At 64.1% G+C, this 24,104-nt stretch overlaps 2 protein-coding genes across 2 annotated transcripts in view; both read right to left on the bottom strand.

Annotated features, from left to right (window-relative positions):
- The window catches only part of LOC126639433 (signal-induced proliferation-associated 1-like protein 3), a 29,520-nt gene extending 24,714 nt beyond the window's left edge, over window positions 1-4,806 (bottom strand). Inside the window, 3 exon segments of the mRNA XM_050314199.1 lie at window positions 83-1,142; window positions 1,145-1,602; window positions 4,312-4,806. Coding sequence (XP_050170156.1) covers window positions 83-1,142; window positions 1,145-1,387 — 1,303 coding nt within the window. The 5' untranslated portion in view covers window positions 1,388-1,602; window positions 4,312-4,806.
- Window positions 4,807-9,574: 4,768 nt separating this feature from the next.
- On the bottom strand, window positions 9,575-23,553 carry PPP1R13L (protein phosphatase 1 regulatory subunit 13 like). The gene is made up of 10 exons (XM_050314197.1): window positions 23,499-23,553; window positions 23,287-23,418; window positions 20,837-20,935; window positions 19,413-19,686; window positions 18,073-18,511; window positions 16,984-17,121; window positions 15,070-15,203; window positions 13,817-13,983; window positions 11,625-11,824; window positions 9,575-9,696 (listed from the first exon to the last, which is right to left on the bottom strand). Exons 1-10 carry the CDS (start codon window positions 23,551-23,553, stop codon window positions 9,658-9,660), a joined length of 1,677 nt encoding a protein of 558 aa, XP_050170154.1. The 3' UTR covers window positions 9,575-9,657.
- Window positions 23,554-24,104: the final 551 nt, after the last annotated feature.

Raw genomic sequence — 24,104 nt, 5'->3', positions numbered from 1 at the left:
CATGTAAGGGACATGTAAGGGACATGGAGGGACATGGAAAAGGCCCCCACCCCAGCCCCCCCCGATCCCGCGCGTCCCGCACCTTTCCCGTGGAAGTGGTCCCGGTAGTAGCGCGCGCCCAGGTCCACGTGCTCCACGCTGTAGTGCCTGAGGCGCTCGGGGTTGCGCTGCAGCTCCTTGGGCACCTCCAGCACCGAGATGCCAGCGTTGGTGGGTCTGCCGGCGTGGAAAGGCTCCGGGAAGGCCCCCTCGGCCCCCGGCACGGCCGGAGCGCCGGCAGCCCTGGAGAAGCTGAGGTCGCGCTCGCCGGCGCCGCCGATCTCGTTGCGGAAGTGGGGGCAGCTGAGGAGCAGCTCGTTGCTGGTGTTGTCGCCCACGTCGTGCTCCAGGTTCTCCTTGGAGTTGAGGTCCTCGGTGCTGGAGAAGGCGGGGTCGGAGCCGGCGGAGGCGGCGGAGGCGCCGGTGGTGGTGTTGCGGCGCTGGGTGCCGGCGGCGCGCTGCAGGGCGGCGGCGTTGAGGTCGAACAGGATGCTCTGGGCGTCGTAGTGGGCGAAGCCCTTGCGGCACACCCAGCCCTTCCCCGGCGGCTCCGCCGGCGCCCGCGGCTCCTCCGGCTCCTTGCCGTCGCCGTCGTTGCGGGCGCTGCGCAGCTTCCTGAAGATGGACTCGTCGCCCTTGGGGCAGCGGCGCCGCGCCTTGCCGTCCTTGGGCTGCGCCGGCGGCTCCTCGCGCGGCCCGTTCCGACCCTCCGCCTTCGCTGGCGGTGCCGAGGCGGCGTCGCCGAGGCGCTCGGGCGTGCCGGCGCGCCGCTCCGGCCTGCCGGTGCGGAACTCGTTGAGCATGTCGAAGAAGCTCTGCTCCGAGAGGCCCTGCGCGTCGATGGACGAGGTGCTGCCGTACTCGCGGAACAGCCCGCAGGCGCCCCCCGGCTTGGCGCCGCGCGGCTCCGCCGGCTCCTCGGGGTCGCACTCGCTCAGGGTCACCTCGCTGCTGCTGCGGTGCCGCAGCGGCGCCAGGCCCCGCGCCGGCGAGCGCGGCCACCCCTCCTGGAACTCCACGTCCTTGGAGCGCCGGCGCGCCAGGCGGTGCAGGGCTTTGAGGCCGGGCACTCCGGCCGAGGGCTGCTGCCCGCCGGGAAAGCCCGGCCGTCCCGGTTGGCCGGCGCGTCCCGGCCGGCACCGGCGCCGGAATCCTTGGCGGTGCTGGTGGTGTCTCCTCTCCGGGGGGGCCACTCGGCGACGCGGGCGCGCACCCCCATTTTGGGCACGGCCCCGCGCGGGGCGTCGCCCCCCGGCCCCGCCGCCACGGCCCCATTGGGCGCCCAAAAGGCCGCCGGGGACCCCTCGGCATCGGCGCCGTCGTGCCGGGCGGGGCGGTGGGAGCTCATGGTCCGGCGGCGGCGGAGCTGAGCGGGGCCAGGGGGACGGGGCCGCTCATGGCCAGGATGGGGTGGGCACGGAGGCCGGGATGGGTGCCGGGATGGGCACCGGGACGGGCGCGGGCGTCGAGCGGGAGCCGCGGAGCCGAATCCCGCGCCGCCGGCGCATGGCGGGCGGCAGCGCCGGAGCTCACGCCGGGCCGGGCCGGGCGGGCCGGGCCATCCTGTGGGGGTGGGAGAGAAGAGGGTTAGTAGGACACTCCTCCCCTGCTTCCCCAAAATCCCAAATCCACCCTTTTTTTAGCCAAAAACAATGACAGGGCCGCCAGGGTCGCCACTGGGGGGGTGGTGGTGGCCGCTCCGGGTCTCGATCCGTGAGGGATGTTGGGAAGTGAAAAGGTTGAGGGGCACCAGTGGTGGCCCTTCAGACACCCTGCATTATGTGGGTTTGTATCCCTGGGTGTTCCTTGGGTGAGCCTGGAATACGCAGAACTTCCATGGAGGTTCCCAAAGGAATCTTGGAATGTGTTCGTTTCTCTCCCTGGGGGTTCCTCCAGTGGTCTTGGGACAGGTCAGTGAGGGTCTCCAGGTGGTCTTGGAATATGTGGATCTCTCTGCTGGGGATCGTCAAGGATTCTTGGAATATGAAGAGTTATCTCCATGGAGGTTCTTCCAGTGGTCTTGGAATTTCCAGATTTATCCCTGTTGAGGCTCCTCAGGTGGTCTTGGAATTCATGGAATTATCCCTGTTGAGGTTCCTCGAGTGATCCTGGAAATTCCTCAGGTGAGCCTGGAGATTCCTCAGGTGATGCCAGATGTTCCTCAGGTGATCCTGGAGGTTCCCCATGTGGTCTTGGAAAAGGTGGAATTATCCTGTTGAGGTTCCTCAGATGATCCTGGATGTTCCTGGGGTGATCCCGGATGCTCCTCCGGTGCTCCTGGATGTTCCTCAGGCAATCCTGGATGCTCCTCAGGCGATCCTGGATGCTCCTCAGGTGATCCTGGATGTTCCTCAGGCGATCCTGGATGCTCCTCAGGTGATCCTGGATGCTCCTCAGGCGATCCTGGATGTTCCTCAGGTGATCGTGGATGCTCCTCAGGCGATCCTGGATGCTCCTGGGGTGCTCCTGGAACACGTCCCCCTTTCCCCACGGAGCTTGCCCAGGTGGTCTCCACCCTGGAGCCCCTCCCGGAGCCGGACAGACGGACGGACGGGCATTGATCCGTCTGGGATCGGCATTAAACGATCCTGGTTAATCCCGGCGGGAGCCGCCGGCTGGGCGGGGTCGTTAAATCAATACCTGAGCCCTTAATTAAGCGCAGCCCTAACGAGGGGGCTCCAGGGGGGGAGCATCTTCCCAGCGCTAATTCCCTGCATCCCTCGGGAAGGAGCTCCGGGCACTGCATCTTCCACTCGCAGTTTTTGGGGTCAAACCGCCCCGTTTTGGGGTCTCAGCGTCGACTTGCCCTTCTCCGGCTCTTCCCGAGGGAAAGGCAACGCTCATGTTGGATTCTTTTCCCAAAAAACCCGGTTTTCCAATGAAATCTCCTCTTCCCGTGGCCACTTTGGTTATTGGGGAGGCCCCAAATCCCAGCAGGGGTTGATGAATCCTGGGGGGTTTTTTTGCCCCTCCAAAATTGGCACTTGATGCTCCTCCAGGCCAGGAATTCCCAGATTCCTTTGGGAATCTCTGGGTGATCAACAAAATCCAGCGGGAGTATCCACCAGGCACCTCCAGATTATCCAGAACTGGGCTTCGAATCCAGAATTCACCAAATTTTAGGGATTTTACACCAAAACAGAGCCTGATCCCTGGGATTTTGGGAGCATCCACGGCTCAAGCCTCATCCCTTTGGGATACCTGGAATCCTTCCAGGGGGATTCTCCTTCTGGGAGCTCCCCAGACACGATTTGGGGTGAAAAACGAGGGAAAAGGTTTACACACCCCCTGGGAAGGTCGATTCCGCTCCTTAAAAGACCCCAAAATTGGGGTTTTTAAGCCCAAATCCTTCGCTCCAGAGGCGGAAATTCACGGAAGCGCCATCGGGCCCTTCCCACTGACGAGGAGGAGGGAGGGGAGGGAAGGAGATTTTTAATTATTAACCACAAGTTTTTGATAAATTCAGGGAGTTTTTAACTCTTTCCACGCCCCTGGGGAGAGGCGCAGGAGAAAGTCCGGCCACGCCTGTCTTGTAATTAAAAAAATCACGACTTAACGACCCCAAACGAGACGAAATCGCCCCAAAAATCCCCGCTGGGGCTTTTTCCCTCCTCCAGGAGCTGGGAAAAAAACCCCTCATCCCAGGAGTTTGTTTTTTGGGAGGTGGAACCCCCCAAAAAATGATCATTTTGCTGCAGGAAAGAGTGAAAAACGAACCCGAGCGAGGAAGGGATTAGCGAGTTAATTAATTAATTAATTAAGCAGTCGGTAACTTTGTGATTAATTAGGGGGGCGCTTAAAGAGCAACCAATCCCCCATTCCTGGGCGATGGGAACGGCGTGAAAAGTGGGGAAAAAAGCAGGGGAAAAGTGGGATGAAGCCGAGGCCGGGCCCGGCTCGGCGGCCCCGGCGCTTTTTATCTGATGGCGACGGCTTAATTAGCGCTAATTAAACAAAGGGGTTTGTCCGCACGGCCCCAAATCCACCCCGATTCCCGCTTGCCTGAGCTCCGGCGCCGCCGACACCGCTGGGGGGGCCCCGGCTCCGGGATGGAAAAGTGCCCCGAAATCCCGGGATAATTCCCGAGGGCGGAAGGAGGGAGCTCGTTAAGGAGGGAGCTCGTTAAGGAGGCTCCGCCCCCCCTTAATTTGGCCCCTCCGATCGTCAGGTTCAATGTGGGGTTTTTGGGGGGCTGTGGGAACGCGTCGGGTCCTGAGCCGGATTCCCAAGGAATTCCCAAGGTGGGAAGAGGGGGAAGAAGCAGCTCCTTACCGGGAAGACGAGGATCCCACGGAATTCCTGGTGGAGAATTTGAGGGAAAACCCCTGGAATTTAAAGAAAAAAAAAGAAGAAATAAGTGGTTTAATTCCAAAGGAATTAAAGGATAATTGTCTGTTTTGGTGGGAATTCCCAAAGGTTGGAAAATGGGGGGGTTGGATGAGCGAATTATTGGGATTTTTGGAGGGATTGGGGGGAAAAAAAAGGGGAAGGAAAAAGGGGTTGAGGGGCTTAAAAACAGGGAGAGGAGGGTTGGGAATGGGAATGGGGCTGCTGGGGAAGAGGTGGAGGGAGGAAAGGGCGGAAAAGAAGGAATAAGGATGGAAAAAATGGGAAATAAGGTGCACAAAAATAAGGAGCGGTTAGGAAAAAAAGCCCCCCAAAAATTAGGAGTGAAGCCAAAAGTAAGGAATAACCCCCCAGAAATTAGGAATGAACCCCCAAAAATAAGAAATAAACCCCATAAAAATAAGAAATAACTCCCCCAAAGTAAGAAATAAAGCCCTCAAAATAAGAAAAAAAAATCCTAAAATAGGAAGTAAGTCTCATAAAAATAAAAAATAGCCCCCCAAAATAAAAAATAAACACCGTAAAAATTAGAAATAACTCCAGAAAATAAGAAATAAGTCCCATAAAAATAAGAAACAACCCCCCAAAACTAAGAAATAACCCCCCAAAAATGAGGAATCACAACTCAACCCCCCCCAAAAAAATAAACCTTCTAAAATAAGAAATAAGCCCCCATAAAATAAGCCAGAAAACTAAAGAAACAGCCACCCCAAAATAAGAAATAATCCCCCAGAAATAAGAAGGAATTACAAATAAAACCCTAAAATGAAATAAATCCCCCAAAATAAGAAATTACGCCCTCCAAAAAATAACAAATAAGACACCCAAACCCAACAAATACTCTTAAAGATAAGAAATAACTTCCCAAAATAAAAAATAAAACCTAAAAAAAATAAGAAACAACCCCAAAAACAAGAAATAACCCCCCAAATTAAGAAATAATTCCCCCTCCAAAAAAAAACCCCTCAAATCTCCCCTTTTTCCCCCCCAAACCCCTCTGGCCACACCCCAAAATTGGGGGGTTTTGGGGCCCCTGGGAACCTTCGCCCCGTAATTAGGTCAGGCCGGGAGTTCGTTAACGAGGGACTAATTGAGTTATTTAAATAATTCATTCCAAGGGGAGGTTTTAGTCCCACCAGCTGCGGATTTTGGGGAGAGAAAGGGGAAAATGGGGGTGGAAAACAACCCAAATACCCCCCCCCAAAAAATCAGATCCCCCCAAACGCTCCAGAATCGCCTAAATATCCCCAAAACACCCCAAAATAACCTTCCCCCCCAAAAAAACAGACCCACCCTGAGAAAAACCCCCAAAATCGCCCCCAGAAAATGCCAAACACCCCCAAAAACACCCCAAAAGAACCAGCCCCCCCAAAATACCCAGGAACCCCCAAAACAGCACCCTAAAAACAAACCAGAGCCCCTCCAGAAAACCCCAAAACCATCCCCTCTCCCCCCAGAAAAATCCCCCAACCCCAAAAAGGGGTGACAGGTTTGGAGAAGGATCCCAGAGAGCTCAAGTGACCCCCCTTTACCCACCCCAAATACAACCCAAACCCCCCAAAATACAACCCACCCAACCTCCCCCTTCCCCCCAAGTCACTCACAGGGACCCCAAAGTCCCCAAGGGAGTCACCCCAAAAAACACAAACACCCCCTATAACAACCCCCAAATCCCTCAGAGACCCCCTAAAACAACCCCCAAATCCCCTCAGAGACTCCCCTAAAACAATTCCCAATTTCCTCAGGGACCCCCTAAAGCACCCCCTCCCTCAAGGGCCTCAGAGACCCCTAAAATAGAACCCCCAATCTCCTCAGGGATCCCTGAGCCCCCTAAAACAGAACCCCCAATCCCCTCAGGGACCCCAGAGAACCCCTAAAACACCCCCTCCAAGCCCCTCAGGAACCCCAGAGAACCCCTAAAACAGAACCTCCCAAATCCGATCAGAGAGCTCCTAAAACAGCCCCCCCTCCATCCCCTCAGGGGCCCCTGAGACCCCCTAAAACAGAACCCCCCCAATCTCCTCAGGGGCCCCTGAGCCCCCCCAAAAACAGAACCCCCAATCCGCTCAGAGAGCTCCAAAACACTCCATCCCTCAGGGCTCCTAAGACCCTAAAACACCCCCAATCTCCTCAGGGACCCCAGAGACCCCCTAAAACACCCCCAATCCCTCAGGGATCCCTAAGAACCCCTTAAAACAGAACACCCTCCAAGCCCCTTAGGAACCCCTGAACCCCCAAAAACAGAACACCCCAGTCCCCTCAGGGACCCCAGAGAACCCCCTAAAACAGAACCCCCAAATCCAATCAGAGAGCTCCTAAACCCCCTCCATCCTCAGGGCCCCTGAGACCCCCTAAAACAGAACCTCCAACCCCTCAGGGACCCTGAGCCCCCCAAAAACAGAACCCCCCAGTCCCTCAGGGACCCCTGAGACCCCAAAACAGAACCCCCAATCCCCTCAGGGACCCCAGAGACCCCCTAAAACACAACCCACTGAGAGCCCCAGAAACCCCCAAAACACCCCCCAAATCCCCTCAGGGACACCAGAGATCCCCAAGCCCCTCAGGGACCCCAGATCCCCAAGTGAACCCCCTGGACAAAAACACGATCCCCCCAAAAGCACAACCCCTTGAGCCTCAAAGGGACATCAGAGCCCCCAGTCCCCTCAGGGACCCCAGAACCCCCAAAACACAATCCTCCCCAGGCCCCTCAGGGACCCCAGAGCCCCCAAACACAACAATCCCCCCAAACACGAACAGCCCCCAAAACCTGAACCCCTGAGCTCCCTCAGGGACCCCAGAACCCCCAAACACAACAACCTCCCTCCCCAAACACAGAACAGCCCCCTAAAACCGAACCCCTTGAGCTCCCTCAGGGACCCCAGAACCCCCAAACACAGCACCCCCCCTCTCCCAAACACGAACAGCCCCCCCAAAACCGAACCCCTGAGCTCCCTCAGGGACCCCAGAACCCCCAAACACAACAACCTCCCTCCCAAACACAGAACAGCCCCCTAAAACCGAACCCCTGAGCTCCTCAGGGACCCCAGAGCCCCCCGCCCCAACCTCAAATCACAACCCCTGAGCCCCTCGGCGACCCCTCGAGACCCCCTCACATCCACCCCTCACCCCTCAGGTCCCCTTGCACCTGCGGGCGGGGCCCTTTGGGACCCTCCTCCCCTCCCTTCTCCCTCCGCGCTCCTGCCACCCCTCCAATCCCCTCAGGCGGCGGCTCCCAGGAACTACAACTCCCGGCAGCGCCCTGCGGATCCCCGGAGGGGTTATTGGGCGGGGGTCCTGGGGGTGGGGTGGGGTTCCGGAGGGCTCAGGGCGGTTCCGGGCCTCAGCAGAGGCCCTCACCCGGCAGGGAGAAGCGGCGGCAGCAGCGGCGGGTCCTTCCAACCGCCTCCTGCCTGCGGCCGGCGGGTCTGAGGGGGCCGTGAGGGGAGTGGGGGGTGGGGGCCACCACCGGCGGCCAATGAGGGGGGACGGCGGCGGTGGCGGGAGCGGCGCAGCGCCGCGGCCAATGAGGGGGCGGCGGGAGCGGCGCGAGCACGACGGTGCGCGGCGGCGGCAGCGGGGGCGGGGCCTCGGCGGAGGGGCGGGGGCTCGGGGAGGGTGGGAGGGGCGAGGAGGTGGAGCCGGGTCCCGCCAGGGGGCGCTGCGGAGTCTTAAAGGGGCAGGAGCCGATTTGGGGGTTGGGGGGTGGGGGATAAAGGGAGGAAAATGGGGGACCCTCCCGTCACCCAGAAATTGGGGGTCGCTGGAGAAAGGGGGTTAAGGGCCTGGGGAAACCCCCTCTATAAAGTGAGGCACCTCCCACGAGGAACTGGGGACCCCCTGGGAACTGGGGATCCCCACCCCAAACTGGGGACCCCCTGGAAATTGGGGATCCCCTGGGAACTGGGGATCTTCCCCCCAAACTGGGGACTCCCCTGGGAACTGGGGACCCCCTGGGAACTGGGGATCCCCACCCCAAACTGGGGACCTCCTGGAAATTGGGGATCCCCACCCCAAACTGGAGATCCCCTGGGATCTGGGGATCCTCATCCCAAACTGGGGACCCCCTGGAAATTGGGGATCCCCTGGGAACTGGGGACCCCCTGGGAACTGGGGATTTCCACCCCAGACTGGAGACCCTCTGGGAACTGGACACCCCCTCAAACTGGGGATCCCCCACAAACTGGGGGTCTCCACGCCAAACTGGGGACCCCCTCTACAAACTGGACACTCCCCACAAACTGGGGATCCCCCCCAAACTGGGACCTGTCCTACAAACTGGAGACCCCCTCTACAAACCAGGGATCTCCCCCTCGCCAAATTGGGCCCCCCTACCCCAACTGGGGGCCCCCAAACTGGGATCCCCCTCCCCAAACGGGGCCGCCCCGCCCCCTCATGACCCCTCCCCCTCATTTACATGCGGCTACTCCTGGACCAATCAGCGGGAACCGGAACTCTGCTCACAGCCAATCAAAAGCAACTTCCTCGCTAGCTTGGCCACGCCCCGGGCGCGTTGGGGGCGTGGCCTCCACAGAGGCACATCTCATTTTCATATCTAATTTGCATGTCCTATTTGCATATGAATGAACTCCGCCCACACCCGCAAATGAGGGGATCTTGGGCCCACTCCCGTAAGATTTTGGGGGCTCTCCCTGGATTTTGGGCCACCAAATGTCACCCCTCCCCCCCAAAATCTGATCCAGGTGACCCCCCAAATGTCCCCCCACCCAAGTCTGATCCGGGTGACCCCCTAAATGTCACCCTTCCCCCCCAAAATCTGATCCAGGTGACTCCCCCAAATGTCCCCGCACCCAAGTCTGGATCCGGGTGTGTGTCCCCCCAAATGTCACCCCTCCCCCCCAAAATCTGATCCAGGTGACCCCCCAAATGTCCCCCCACCCAAGTCTGATCCAGCGTGACCCCCAAATGTCCCCCAGTCTAATCCAAGTGTGTCCCCCCAGGGTCCCACAGCCCCCTCCTCGTGTCCCCCCGTCCCAAAACCCCCTTTTGAAAAAGACCACGGAGACCCCAAAAGCAGCCGAAGGCTCTTTATTCCCCAGAGAACCCAAAAGCCGGGGGATAAGACCCCCGTGACACCGGGAGGGATGTGAGACCCCCCATCACCTCAGGGGGGGGTGAGAGCCCCCCTCACACCAGGTTGGGGGACAGGACGGGGAGGGGGTGGTTGAGGTGGGGGAGGGACGGATGTGTCCGAGGGGCTGCTGAGAGGGGGGGTCTCAGGACCATCCCCCCCAAAATCCTCAGGGCCCCCCCTCAGACTTTCTTGCGCTGCGGTCGCACCCGAGGGAAGAGCTGGGGAAGGAGATGAGGGGGTCAGTGAGAGTGACCTCCCAAAAAACCCCCGAAGACACCGAGGGGCTGTGGGACCCCCCCCGAGGGTCAGGGATGTTGTGGGACCCTCCCCCCAAGGCGTGGGTGCTGTGGGACCCCCCCCTCAGGACTGTGGGACCCCCCTTTAGGACTGTGGGACCCCCAAGGATGTGGGTGCTGTGGGAACCCCCCCGGGGCTGCAGAGTGGCTGTGGGACCCCCCCCCAAAGGATGTCGGTCCTGTGGGACCCCTCCTCATGCCCTGGGTGCTGTGGGACCCCCCGTGGGGCTGTAGGGTGGCTGTGGGACCCTCCCCTCATGCCCTGGGTGCTGTGGGACCCCCCGTGGGGCTTTAGGGTGGCTGTGGGACCCCCTCTCATGCCCTGGGTGCTCTGGGACCACCGTGGGGCTGTAGGGTGGCTGTGGGACCCCCGTGGGCCTGTAGGGTAGCTGTGGGACCCCCCGTGGGGCTGTAGGGTGGCTGTGGGACCCCCCTCATGCCCTGGGTGCTGTGGGACCCCCGTGGGGCTTTGGGGTGGCTGTGGGACCCCCCGTGGGGCTTTGGGGTGGCTGTGGGACCCCCCTCATGCCCTGGGTGCTGTGGGGGGCTTTAGGGTGGCTGTGGGACGGCCCCCTCATGCCCAGGGTGCTGTGGGACCCCCGTGGGGCTGTAGGGTGGGTGTGGGATCCCCCTCATGCCCAGGGTGCTGTGGGACCCCCCTCATGCCCTGGGTGCTGTGGGACCCCCGTGGGGCTTTGGGGTGGCTGTGGGACCCCCCTCATGCCCTGGGTGCTGTGGGACCCCCGTGGGGCTGTAGGGTGGGTGTGGGATCCCCCTCATGCCCAGGTGCTGTGGGACCCCGTGGGCCTTTGGGGTGGCTGTGGATCCCCCTCATGCCCAGGGTGGCTGTGGGACCCCCGTGGGCCTGTAGGGTAGCTGTGGGACCCCCCTCATGCCCAGGGTGCTGTGGGGGGCTTTAGGGTGGCTGTGGGACCTCCCCTCATGCCCTGGGTGCTGTGGGACCCCCGTGGGGCTTTAGGGTGGCTGTGGGACCCCTGTGGGGCTTTAGGGTGGCTGTGGGACCCCTTCTCATGCCCAGGGTGCTGTGGGACCCCCGTGGGGCTGTAGGGTGGCTGTGGGACCCCCGTGGGGCTTTGGGGTGGCTGTGGGACCCCTCCTCATGCCCTGGGTGCTGTGGGACCCCCGTGGGGCTTTGGGGTGGCTGTGGGATCCCCCCTCATGCCCAGGGTGCTGTGGGACCCCCATGGGCCTGTAGGGTGGCTGTGGGACCTCCCCTCATGCCCTGGTGCTGTGGGACCCCCGTGGGGTTTTGGGGTGGCTGTGGGACCCCCCTCCTGCCCTGGGTGCTGTGGGACCCCCCTCATGCCCGTAGGGTGGCTGTGGGACCCCTCGTGGGGCTTTGGGGTGGCTGTGGGACCCCCCTCCTGCCCTGGGTGCTGTGGGACCCCCCTCATGCCCTGGGTGCTGTGGGACCCCCATGGAGCTTTAGGGTGGCTGTGGGACCCCCCTCATGCCCTGGGTGCTGTGGGACCCCTGTGGGGCTTTAGGGTGGCTGTGGGACCCCCCTCATGCCCAGGGTGCTGTGGGACCCTCCATGGGGCTGTAGGGTGGCTGTGGGACCCCCCTCATGCCCTGGGTGCTGTGGGACCCCCCTCATGCCCAGGGTGCTGTGGGACCCCCCTCATGCCCAGGGTGCTGTGGGACCCCCGTGGGTCTGTAGGGTGGCTGTGGGACCCCCCCTCATGCCCTGGGTGCTGTGGGACCCCCCCTCATGCCCAGGGTGGCTCTGGGACCCCCCGTGGGTCTGTAGGGTGGTTATGAGACCCCTCCACCCACGCCCACCCCCCCAGCACCGGTGTGTGTGTCTGTGTGCGCGTCCCCCCCCTCACCCCGAAGTAGTTTCTGGGCACGTATCCCTCGTGGCCGTAGAGGGACCCCCACCACCAGTCGAGCTCCTCGGGGGGCTGCCGGCGCAGGACGGTGACGGGCTCGCCCTCCCGGAACGACAGCTCGTCCCCGAACTCGGCGCTGTAATCCCACAGCGCGTACACCACGCCGCTGTTCAGCACCCCCATGCCCTGCTCCACCTCTGGGGGGGACAGCGGGGTCAGGGTGGGCACCCCTGAGCACCCACAGAGACCCCCAAACACCCACAGAGACCGCCAGACACCACAGAGACCCCCAGACACCACAGAGACCCCCAGACACCACGCTGCTGTTCAGCACCCCCATGCCCTGCTCCACCTCTGGGGGGGACAGCGGGGTCAGGGTGGGCACCCCAAACACCCACAGAGACCCCCAAACATCCCCAGACACCACAGAGACCCCCAAACACCCCCAGACATCACAGACACCGCAGAGACCCCCAGACACCACCCCGCTGTTCAGCACCCCCATGCCCTGCTCCACCTCTGGGGATAGGGGTCAGGTGGGCACCCCAAACACCCACAGAGACCCCCAAATACCCACTGAGATCCCAAACACCACAGAGACCCCAGACCCAGACCCCTCAGACACCACCAGACACACAGAGCCCCCAGACACCACCCCGCTGTTCAGCACCCCCATGCCCTGCTCAACCTCTGGGGGGGATGGGGGGGTCAGGGTGGGCACCCCTGAGCACCCACAGAGACCCCCAAATACCCACTGAGATCCCCAAACACCCACAGAGACCCCCAGACACCACAGAGCCCCTCAAACACCACCAGACACCACAGAGACCCCCAGACACCACGCCACTGTTCAGCACCCCCATGCCCTGCTCCACCTCTGGGGGACACAGCGGGGTCAGGGTGGGCACCCCAAACACCCACAGAGACCCCCAAATACCCACTGAGATCCCCAAACACCCCCACACATCACAGACACCACAGAGACCCCCAGACACCACGCCACTGTTCAGCACCCCCATGCCCTGCTCCACCTCTGGGGGGCACAGCGGGGTCAGGGTGGGCACCCCAAACACCCACAGAGACCCCCAAACAGCACAGAGACCCCTAAATACCCCCAGACATCACAGACACCACAGAGACCCCCAAACACCCACACAGAACCCCAAACACCATAACCCCCCTCCCAGTGCTCCCAGTGCTCACCAGTGAGGTACGTGGTGCACTCCGATTCCAGTGTAACCCCTCCCAGTGCCCCTCCCAGTGCTCCCAGTGCTCCCAGTGCTCACCAGTGAGGTGCGTGGTGCACTCCCCGTAGCCCTCGCGGTACGGGTCGCCCCATAACCCCCCTCCCAGTGCTCCCAGTGCTCACCAGTGAGGTACGTGGTGCACTCCGGTCACAGTGTAACCCCTCCCAATGCCCCTCCCAGTGCTCCCAGTGCTCACCAGTGAGGTAACTGGTGCACTCCGGTCACAGTGTAACCCCTCCCAGTGCTCCCAGTGCTCACCAGTGAGGTACGTGGTGCACTCCAATCCCAGTGTAACCCCTCCCAGTGCCCCTCCCAGTGCTCCCAGCGCTCACCAGTGAGGTACGTGGTGCACTCCCCGTAGCCCTCGCGGTACGGGTCGCCCCATAACCCCCCTCCCCAGTGCTCCCAGTGCTCACCAGTGAGGTACGTGGTGCACTCCGATTCCAGTGTAACCCCTCCCAGTGCCCCTCCCAGTGCTCCCAGTGCTCCCAGTGCTCACCAGTGAGGTAACTGGTGTACTCCAATCACAGTGTAACCCCTCCCAGTGCTCCCAGTGCTCACCAGTGAGGTAACTGGTGTACTCCAATCCCAGTGTAACCCCTCCCAGTGCTCCCAGCGCTCACCAGTGAGGTACGTGGTGCACTCCCCGTAGCCCTCGCGGTACGGGTCGCCCCATAACCCCCCTCCCAGTGCTCCCAGTGCTCACCAGTGAGGTAGGTGGTGCACTCCCGTAGCCGCTCACGCAGTGGGGGCCCCATAACCCAGGTAGGTGGTGCACTCCCCGTAGCCCTCGCGGTACGGGTCGCCCCATAACCCCCCTCCCAGTGCTCCCAGTGCTCCCAGTGCTCCCAGTGCTCACCAGTGAGGTAACTGGTGCACTCCAATCACAGTGTAACCCCTCCCAGTGCCCCTCCCAGTGCTCCCAGTGCTCCCAGCGCTCACCAGTGAGGTACGTGGTGCACTCCCCGTAGCCCTCGCGGTACGGGTCGCATTTCTCCACGGCCAGGGAGCCGTCGGAGCCGGTGCTGGCGTAGATGGCCGCGCCGTGCCGCACCAGGGCCACGCACACGCCCGTGTCGTTGCACGAGGCCGCGCAGTGCAGGGGGGTCCTGGGGGGGACAAAGGGGGTAAAAAGGGGGCAGGGGGTTGAGGGGAACAGTGGGGGGCCACCCCCACTCGTGGGGGGCACCTCGGGGACACCACGGGGGTGGCAGCGGTGGTGGCTGTTGGGTCCCCTGTCCTCTGACCCCGTGATGTCCCACCACCTGTGATTGTTGTGTCCCCTGTCCCTGTCCCACCACCCATGACTGTCAGGTCCCCTGTCCCCATGATGTCCCACCACCCGTGGCTGTTGTGTCCCCTGTCCCCCTGTCCCTCCCCATGTCCCCGGTGTCCCACCAGCCCTGGCTGTTGTGTCTCCTGTCCCCTGTCCCTCCCCCTGTCTCCATCCCTGTCCCCTGGTGTCCCACCAGCCCTGGTTGTTGTGTCCCCTGTCCCTGTCCCTTGTCCCCATCCCCCGGTGTCCCACCACCCATGGCTGTTGTGTCCCCCGTCCCTCCCCATGTCCCCCTGTCCCTCCCCTGTCCCCGGTGTCCCACCACCCGTGGCTGTTGTGTCCCCCTTGTCCCTCCCCCTGTCCCTCCCCTGTCCCTGTCCCTGGTGTCCCACCAGCTGTGGCTGTTGTGTCCCCTGTCCCCTTGTCCCTCCCCCTGTCCCTCCCCCTGTCCCCTGGTGTCCCACCAGCCCTGGTTGTTGTGTCCCCTGTTCCTGTCCCTTGTCCCCATCCCCCGGTGTCCCACCACCCGTGGCTGTTGTGTCCCCTGTCCCTCCCCATGTCCCCCTGTCCCTCCCCGTCCCTCCCCTGTCCCGGTGTCCCTGCCAGCCGTGGCTGTTGTGTCCCCTGTCCCTCCCCATGTCCCCCTGTCCCTCCCCTGTCCCCCTGTCCCTCCCCCGTCCCTCCCCTGTCCCCGGTGTCCCACCAGCCGTGGCTGTTGTGTCCCCTGTCCCTTCCCCATGTCCCCCTGTCCCTCCCCCCTGTCCCCCTGTCCCTCTCCCCTGTCCCTGTCCCTCGGTGTCCCACCAGCCGTGGCTGCTGTGTCTCCTGTCCCCTGTCCCTCCCCCTGTCCCTGTCCCCGGTGTCCCACCAGCCGTGGCTGTTGTGTCCCCTGTCCCTCCCCCTGTCCCCGGTGTCCCACCAGCCGTGGCTGTCGGGGGAGTTGACGTCGGCGCCGCTGGCGATGAGGAAGTCGACGATGGCGTAGTTGGCACCGCAGATGGCGTTGTGCAGGGCCGTGATCCCCTCGTCGTTGGGCTGGCTGGGGTCGTTCAGCTGGGGACAGGGGACCGTGCCCTCGCTGACACCCTGCTGCCACCCCCTGTCCCCTCAGTGCCACCCTGCTGCCACTCCGTTCCCTCAGTGCCACCCCCGTCCCCTCGCTGCCACCCCTGTCCCTCACTGCCACCCCTGGTCCTGATGCACCACCCCAGTGCCCTCAGTGCCACCCCTGTCCCCTCAGTGCCACCCTGCTGCCACCCCCTGTCCCCTTGCTGCCACCCCCGTGCCCCTCTGCTGTCCCCTCAGTGCCACCCTGCTGCTACCCCCGTCCCTTGCTGCCACCCCGTGCCCTCAGTGCCACCCCTGTCCCTCAGTGCCATCCCTGTCCCCTCAGTGCCACCCTGCTGCCACTCCGTTCCCTCAGTGCCACCCCTGTCCCCTCAGTGCCACCCTGCTGCCATCCCCCGTCCCTCAGTGCCATCCCCATCCCCTCACAGCCACTCCCTGTCCCCTCAGTGCCACCCTGCTCCCACCCCCAATCCCTTGCTGCCACCCTGCTGCCACCCCCGTCCCCTTGCTGCCACCCCCGTGCCCTCAGTGCCACCCTCTGCCCACCCCCTGTCCCCTCAATTGCCACCTGCTGCCACCCCCTGTCCCCTTGCTGCCACCCCGTGCCCTCAGTGCCACCCCTTGTCCCCTCAGTGCCACCTCCATCCCCTCACAGTCACTCCCTGTCCCCTCAGTGCCACCCCCCTGTCCCCTCCACCTTGCCCACCGTGTCTCTCACTGCTAGCCCTTGTCCTCTCAGTGCCACCCTCCGTCCCCTCACTGCCACCCCCATCCCCTCAGTGCCATCCCCCGTCCCCTCACAGCCACCCCTGTCCCCTCACTGCCACCCTTGTCCCCTCTCTGCCACCTGCCCTGTCCCTGTCCTGCTGTCCCCAGCCCTTGTCCTATCCCCACCATCTCCTGTCCCCTCTGTCTCTGGCCCTTGTCTATCCCCATGTTATCTACACTGTCCCCCGTGTCCCACCTCTCGGCCCCATGTACCTCTTTGCTGCAATCAGGCTCCCCGGTGGCGCCATGTCTCTGTCCACACAGCCTTGTCTCTGTCCTGTCCTCTGTCCCCCAGCCCTTGTCCCTGTCCCATCCAGTGTCCCCATTATCCCTCTGCCATGCCTGCAGGTGAGCTCCCAGTGAGATACTGTCCCCAGCCTTGTCCCCTGTCCCCATGGTGTCCCTCTGTCCCAGCCCTTGTCCCTGTCCCCATCGTGTCCCTCTGTCCACGTGTCCCACCTCGAGCCACCGCCTGCTGCACCACGTCAAGCTCCCCAGTCAGAACCACTGTTCCCTCTGTCCCCAGCCCTTGTCCCCTGTCCCTCTGTCCCCCGTTGTCCCAGCCTTGTCCTGTCCTGCTGTCCCCTCTGTCCCCAGCCCTTGTCCCCTGTCCCCATCTGTCCCCTGCTGTCCCCAGCCCTTGTCCCCTGTCCCCACCATGTCCCCATGGTGTCCCCTCTGTCCCCAGCCCTTGTCCCCTGTCCCCCCGTGTCCCACCTCGGCCACCGCCTGCTGCACCACGTCGAGCTCCCCAGTGAGCGCCACTGTCCCCTCTTTCCCCAGCCCTTGTCTCCTGTCCCCACTGTCCCCTCTGTCCCCAGCCCTTGTCCCCTGTCCCCATCGTGTCCCCCGTGTCCCACCTCTGCCACCGCCTGCTGCACCACGTCGAGCTCCCCGGTGAGAGCCACTGTCCCCAGCCCTTGTCCCCTGTCCCTGCTGTCCCCTCTGTCCCCAGCCCTTGTCCCCTGTCCCCCTCGTGTCCCCCCCCGTGTCCCACCTCTGCCACCGCCTGCTGCACCACGTCGAGCTCCCCGGTGAGCGCCGCGTCGAGCAGCAGCACCAGGGGGTTGAGGCGCACCCGGGCCCCGGGGCGGCGGCGCGGGGAGGAGGGGTCTCGCAGGGCCGAGCGGAGCTCCTGGGGCACAGGGGAGGGGTCAGGGGACACCCCTTGGGACATTGGGGACACCCCCGGGGCGAGGAGGGGTCTCGCAGGGCCGAGCGGAGCTCCTGGGGCACAGGGGAGGGGTCAGGGGGCACCCCTTGGGACATTGGGGACACCCCCGGGACATTGGGGACATCCCTGGGACATTGGGGACACCCCCGGGGTGAGGAGGGGTCTCCAAGAGATAAGGACATTGTGGGGGGGGCTCTGAGTGACAAGGACACCCTGGGAGTCTCAGAGTGACCCAGACCCCCCACGTGTCACCCCGGGGGTCTCTGAGCGACCAGAACTCCCTGTGTGACACCCCAGGGGTCTTCGAGGGACAAGGACCCCCCATGTGTCACCCCGGGGGTCTCTGAGGTCCCAGGACCCCCCATGTGTCACCCGGGGGGGATCTCTGAGTGACAAGGACACCCTGGGGGTCTCAAACGGTCAAGGACCCCCCCTTGTGACACCCCGGGGGTCTCTGAGGTCCCAGAACCCCCACGTGTCACCCCGGGGGTCTCTGAGTGACCAGGACCCCCCCATGTGTCACCCCGGGGGTCTCCGAGTGACCAGAACTCCCTGTGTGACACCCCAGGGGTCTCCGAGTGACAAGGACACCCCGGGAGTCTCAGAGTGACCCAGACCCCCCATGTGTCACCCCGGGGGTCTCCGAGTGACCAGAACTCCCTGTGTGACACCCCAGGGGTCTCCGAGGGACAAGGACCCCTCATGTGACACCCCGGGGGTCTCTGAGGTCCCAGGACCCCCCACGCATCACCCCGGGGATCTCTGAGTGACCAGAAGCCCCCACGTGTCACCCCGGGGGTCTCCGAGTGACCAGGACCCCCCCACGTGTCACCCCGGGGGTCTCTGAGTGACCAGGACCCCCACGTGTCACCCTGGGGTCTCCCCCGCCCCCTCCCCCGCCCCCAAACTCACCGCGGCGGGGGCGGCTCCGCCGGGTGACGGCGGCTCGGGGGGGCTCTGCCGGGGCGGCCGCGCCTCGGGGACCACCGGGACAGGGGTCGGCCCCTCCGGCGAGGGCTCCCCGGCGCTCGGGGGGTCTTCCCGGCGGGCGGGGCGGTGCAGGAGCCGCGTGATGAGCTGCTGGTACTGCCGGGTGCGGCTGGGGGGCAGCGCCGGCCCGGGGCTCTGCTCCATCGACCCCCGGCGCTTGAGGGGTCGCGGCATCTCGGCCAGGACCCGGGCGACCTCCTCGAACTCGGGCAGGACCCGCTGGGCCTCGGGGGGCAGCAGGGGCTGCAGCCGCGTGGGGCTCAGGGGTCTCTCGAGCCCCTCGGCCTCGGCGCTCTGCAGGAGCCGCTCCAGCTCCGGCTCGGCCTCGGCGGGCAGGGGTCGGGGGCGCAGGGCGGGGGGGCTGTGGGATAAAAGGGGGAGGGGTCAGGGGTGGGATATCAAACCCCCAAAATGGGGGTCAATATATCAGAGACTCTGCTCCCCAAATAACCCCGTGTGTCCCTCCCTCCAGAGCCTCCCAATAATCCTGTTGTGTCCGGGTCCCCCTGGAGCCCTCCCCGCCCCTCAAATAATCCCGTGTGGCCCCCTGGGAGACCCCAATAATGCCCGTGTGTCCCCCTTCCAGAGCCCCCAAATAACCCCGTGTGTCTCCTCCTGGAGACCCCCAGCCCCCAAATAACCCCGTGTGTCCCCCTAGAAGCCCCCAAATAACCCTGTGTGTCCCCCCTGGAGCCCCCAAATAACTCCCTGTGTCCCCCACCTCCAGAGACCCCCAAATAACCCCCGTCTGTCCCCCACCACCTCCAGAGCCCCCAAATAACCCCGTGTGCCCCCCAGAGCACCCAAAATAACCCTGCGTGTCCCCCTGGAGCCCCCCAAATAACCCCGTGTGTACCCCGGAGCCCCCAAATAACCCCGTGTGTCCCCCCTCCAGAACCCCCAAATAATTCGTGTGTCCCCCCAGGAGCCCCCAAATAATCCTGTGTGTACCCCCTGAAGCCCCCAAATAACCCCGTGTGTCTCCCCCACCTCCAGACCCCCCAATAACCCCGTGTGTCCCCCACCTCAGACCCCCAAACAATCTCTGTCTCCCCCTCTTGGGGATCCCCAATAACCCCCTGTACCCCCTCAGCCCCCAATAACAGCCCCCCAATCTCCCAAATATCCCCTCCTTTATCCCCCAATAAACCCCCTCACCTTCGGGGGCCCGGGGCAACGCCGGGGAGTTTTGGGGTCCGCGGTGTGGGGAGGGGAGCCGAGGAAGGGGAGAGCAGGAGGGGGCGCCCCGCGCCCCTCCCCACCGCCCGCCCCCGCCCCCCTGCTCCCAAAAAGCGTTTTGGAGCTTGAAGATCATGGAGAGGGGAGGGGTCTGTGGCAGGGTCTCCAGCCTGGGGGGCACCGGGATGCGGGACACGGGCTGCTGGGACAGGTGCCACCCCTCGGCAGCGACCCCGGCCTGCCGGGGGGCGGGGGCGTCGGAAAAGCCTCCTGGCGCCCCCGCCGCCCCCTCCCCTCCGGCCAGCGGCGACACTTGTAATTGCGGGGAGGGTCGCTGCTGACCCCGAAAGAGCCGTCCTGGGGGGGGGGGACACACATAAAAATGGGGGGGGGATATGTCAGAGTCTTGTAGATGTGTCCCCCCCCAAGTTTAGGGGGGTTAGCGGAGCAGAGACCCCCAATTTTGGGGGGGTTAATAAAGCAGAGATTCCAAGACCCTCCCCCCTTTCCAATTTGGGGGGGTAACACAGCAGAGACCCCCAATTTTGGAGGGGTTAATAAAGCACAGACCCCCAGTTTGGGGGGGTTAATAAAGCACAGATTTCAAGACCTCCCCCCTCCCCAAAATTTGGGTGTTAATAAAGCAGAGACCCCCCAGATCTTGCCCAATTTGGGGGTGTTAACACAGCAAAGACCCCCAAATTGGGGGGGTTAATAAAGCAGAGCCCCCCAATTTGGGGGAGGTTAACAAAGCAGAGACCCCCAGACCCCCTAACCCAGTTCACTGGACCCCCTCAGACCCCCCCAAATTTAGATGATCAATCCCCTGGACCCCCCCCAGACCTCCCCAATTTGCAGGGTCAGCACAGTAGAGCCCCCCCCAGTCCCCCCTGGCCAGGGTGGGGGTCTCCAGGCCCCACCCCCACTCACCTTGCCCTGCCCGGCCCCGTCCAGGCTCGACTCCCTCCAAGCCCCCAGACCCAGGGGGTCGTGGCCCTCCCTGCCCCTCGCTGGTGCCTGTTTTTGGGGGGACACAAACAGAGCCCTCAGGTGGGCTTGGGAGGTGCAGAAGAGACCTTGGACCCCCAAGTAGCCCTAAGACCCCCCCCAAAAAGTCACAAACACACCCAAAAAGCCCCAGACCCCCAAAATCCCTAAACCCACCCCAAAACCCTAACCCCTCCAAAACCCACAGACCCCACTCCTACAGCACCCTCAGGTCCCCAAAATCCCTAAACCCACCCTAAACCCCCAAAACCCCCAAACCCACCCCAAAACCCCAAACCCACCCCAAAACCCACAGACCCCCTCCCCAGCACCCCTAACCCCCAAATCCCCCAACCCCACCCCCTCCCCAAAATCCGCAGCCCCTTCCCAAGCAGCCCCAAGCGCCCCCCAAAATCCTAAACCCACACCCCAAAAATCCCCTAAACCCCCTTCCAAACCTTTCCAAAAGCCACAAACTACATCAGGTGCCCCCACCTCCCAAAAAGGTCCTCCCACTCACGGTCGTAGCCCCCCGAGCTGGGGGGCTTCTTCTCGTAAGCCACGTCCAGGTCGGACTCGTTCCAGCTCTTTTGGGGTCTCCGTTTGATCACCAGGTCATCTGAGGGGGACAGGGGTGAGGACCCACCCAAACCCACCCAGAGGTCCTGCAGGACCTCCCAACCCACCCAGAGGGTCCTGCAGGGACAGGGGCTGGGGACCCCACCCAAACCGCAGAGGGTCCTGCAGGGACAGGGGTGAGGACCCCACCCAAACCACAGAGGGTCCTGCAGGGACAGGGGTGAGGACCCCACCCAAACCCAGAGGGTCCTGCACTGGGATATGGGACACTGAGGACCCCCACCCAAACCCAGAGGGTCCTGCAGTTGGGATATGGGGGGGGGGACACTGAGGGACCCCCACCCAAACCCAGAGGGTCCTGCAGTTGGGATATGGGGGCGAGAGGGGACGTGGAACAGCCCCGGGAGGGGTTGGGGACACCCTGGGATGAGGAGACCCCAAAATAGATTGGGGACACCCCCTGGGAGGGGTTGGGGACACTGAGGGGATCAGGACACCCCAAAATGGATTGGGGACACCCCTGGGAAGGGTTGGGGACACAAAGGGGATCAGGACACCCCAAAATGGATTGGGGACACCCCTGGGAAGGGTTGGGGGCACTGAGGGGATCGGGAGATCCCAGAATGGATTGGGGACACCCCAGAATGGATTGGGGACACCCCAGGATGGATTGGGGACACCCCCCAGCGTCCCCCCCATATCCCCACATCCCTGTATCCCCACATGCTCCCCCGATGTCCCCCCGACGCCCACTCGTGGTCCCCCGTGTACCCCCACGTCCCCAGTATCCCCCCACGTCCCCCAGTGCCCCCTCGTGTCCCCTGCCGTGTCCCCCGTGTCCCCCATATCCCCACGGCCCTGTATCCCCCCGCGTCCCCCAAGCCACTCCCGTGTCCCCCCGTGTCGTGTCCCCCATATCCCCACGGCCCCCGTGTCCCCCGTGTCCCCCTTGCCCTGGGCCCGGAAGGCGCCCCGGGGTTCCCGCCGAGGGAGGGTACAGCCCGTGCACCTCGTACAGGGGGGCGCGGGGGCGCGGGGAGGGGGCGCGCTCGGCGAAGAACACGCCCCTCCCCTCCCCCGCCCCCTCCGCGGCCCGCGGGGACCCCCGAGCCCCAAGAGCTCGTAGGAGGACCGGGGTGGGGGGCGATCAGGGGGCCGCGGGGAGGGCGCGACCCCCTCCCCGGGCTGAGCCCCTCGTAGGGCACGGGTAGCACTTTGGGGCGGGGGAGGGGCGCGATCCTCCCCCTCCCCCACTCAGGAACAGGGACGGGCGGGGGAGGCGGGGCGGACCCCAGGGGGTCAGGACCCCCAAAGCTCCCCCACCCCAAAATCCAGGCTGTCCGGGGCCAGGCTCCTCCGGGCCAGCGGCGGAGGGTCCGCCGGGGCTGCTCTGCTCCTGGGGGGAAAACAGGGTGACCCCAGGTGACCCCCATTTTGGGGAGGCAATAGGGTGGTCCCCAACCCCTCCAGCCCTGGGGTTTCTTTGGGGGGGACACGGGGGGAGAGGGGGCGGTGGGTGGGAAATGGGGTGACCCCCAAAATCCCCCCCAAATCTCCCCTTGGGGGGCCTGGGGGGAAGGATTTGGGACGGCCAATGAGGTGCCCCCCAAATCCCACCTCGGGGTGCCCAGGGGGGATTGTGGGCAGACCATGGGGTGCCCCCCAAGTGCCCCCCAAACCCCACCTTGAGGGGCCCAGGGGGGATTCTGGGCAGACAGTGAGGTGCCCCCAACTGCCCCCGAGTGCCCCCAATCCCACCTTGGGGGCCCAGGCAGGGGTTGGGGACAGTCAATGAGGTGCCCCCTGAGTGCCCCCCAATCCCACCTTGGGGGGCCAGGGGGGATTGTGGGCAGACCATGGGGTGCCCCCCAAGTGCCCCGAGTGCTAATCCCACCTTGGGGGCCAGGGGATTGTGGGCAGACCATGGGGTGCCCCCAAATGCCCCCGAGTGCCCCCAATCCCACCTTGGGGGCCAGGAGGATTGTGGGACAGACCATGAGGTGCCCCCAGAGTGCCCCCAGAGTGCCCCCAATCCCACCTCAGGGGGCCAGGGGGTTGTGGGCAGACCATGGGGTGCCCCCAAGTGCCCCCAGAGTGCCCCCAGTCCCACCTTGGGGGGCCCAGGGAGGGGGTTGGGGACAGTCAATGAGGTGCCCCCCCCGAGTGTCCCCCAAAGCCCCCAAATCCCATCTCAGGGGGCCCGGGGGGGTTGTGGGCAGACCATGGGGTGCCCCCCCAAGTGCCCCCCCCAGAGTGCCCCCCAATCCCACCTTGGGGGGCCCGGGGGGGTTGTGGGCAGACCATGGGGTGCCCCCCCAAGTGCCCCCCAAACCCACCTTGGGGGGCCCAGGGAGGGGGTTGGGGACAGTCAATGAGGTGCCCCCCGAGTGCCCCCCAATCCCACCTTGGGGGGCCCTGGCCCGTCCGTCCAGAGCGACTCGAGCTGCCGGGACAGCTCATCCACCTTGGCCACGGCCGTGTCCAGCTCCACCTGCTTCAGGTCCATGTGCTGCATGGCCAGCGCTGCGGGGAGGGGCATTTTTGGGGAGGAGGGTCAGGCTGAACCCCCAAAAGCCGGAGACCCCCAAACCCCCAGAACTCACACTGGAAGGTGAGGTCCAGCAGGTCCTGCGCGCTGCGGAGCCGCTCGCTCGCCATCCTTGGGGGGTTTTTGGGGTCCTGGGGTGGGGGGACACGAGTGGGGTCACCCCACCCCTCGGGGTCACCCCACGCGTGGGGGCAACCCTGGTAGTCTTTCACACCCCTTTTCCCTTTTCCCGGTGCCCCAATCCCTTGGGAACGCCGGGAGCGGGGACGTGTCGGGACCCGCTCGGGCATCGTCATCATCATAACAGTAATTAGCGCTAATTAATCCGCGGGAGGGGGGTGGGAAAGGGAGGGGGCGCGGAGCCGCCCACCCACCCCGGGCAGCGCCCTTTTGGGAGGCGGGAGGCGCCCCATAATTTGGGATGGTGGGACCCCCTCTTTCCATGGGGGTTGGAGGAGATGGAGGGGGAGTTTGGGGATCCCCACCCACCTGAGCTCGGGGTGTGCCCACGGAGGGGGGTTTGGGGGTCAGGGGTGCCCCCGTGCTTAGGGGAGCCCAGGGGGTTGGGGGTTTGGGAACCCACCCAGGAGGCCCACCTGGCCCCACCCCGGGAAATGGGGACAAGCCCGGCGCGTCCCGAGAGGGAACCCGAGGTGCGACC

Source organism: Myiozetetes cayanensis, unplaced genomic scaffold (assembly GCF_022539395.1).
Source record: "Myiozetetes cayanensis isolate MyiCay16 unplaced genomic scaffold, myiCay2020 scf195, whole genome shotgun sequence".
NCBI classification, from domain to species: Eukaryota; Metazoa; Chordata; class Aves; order Passeriformes; family Tyrannidae; genus Myiozetetes; species Myiozetetes cayanensis.
Note: the sequence above shows the minus strand (reverse complement) of the source record. Positions and strands in the feature narration are given on the sequence as shown.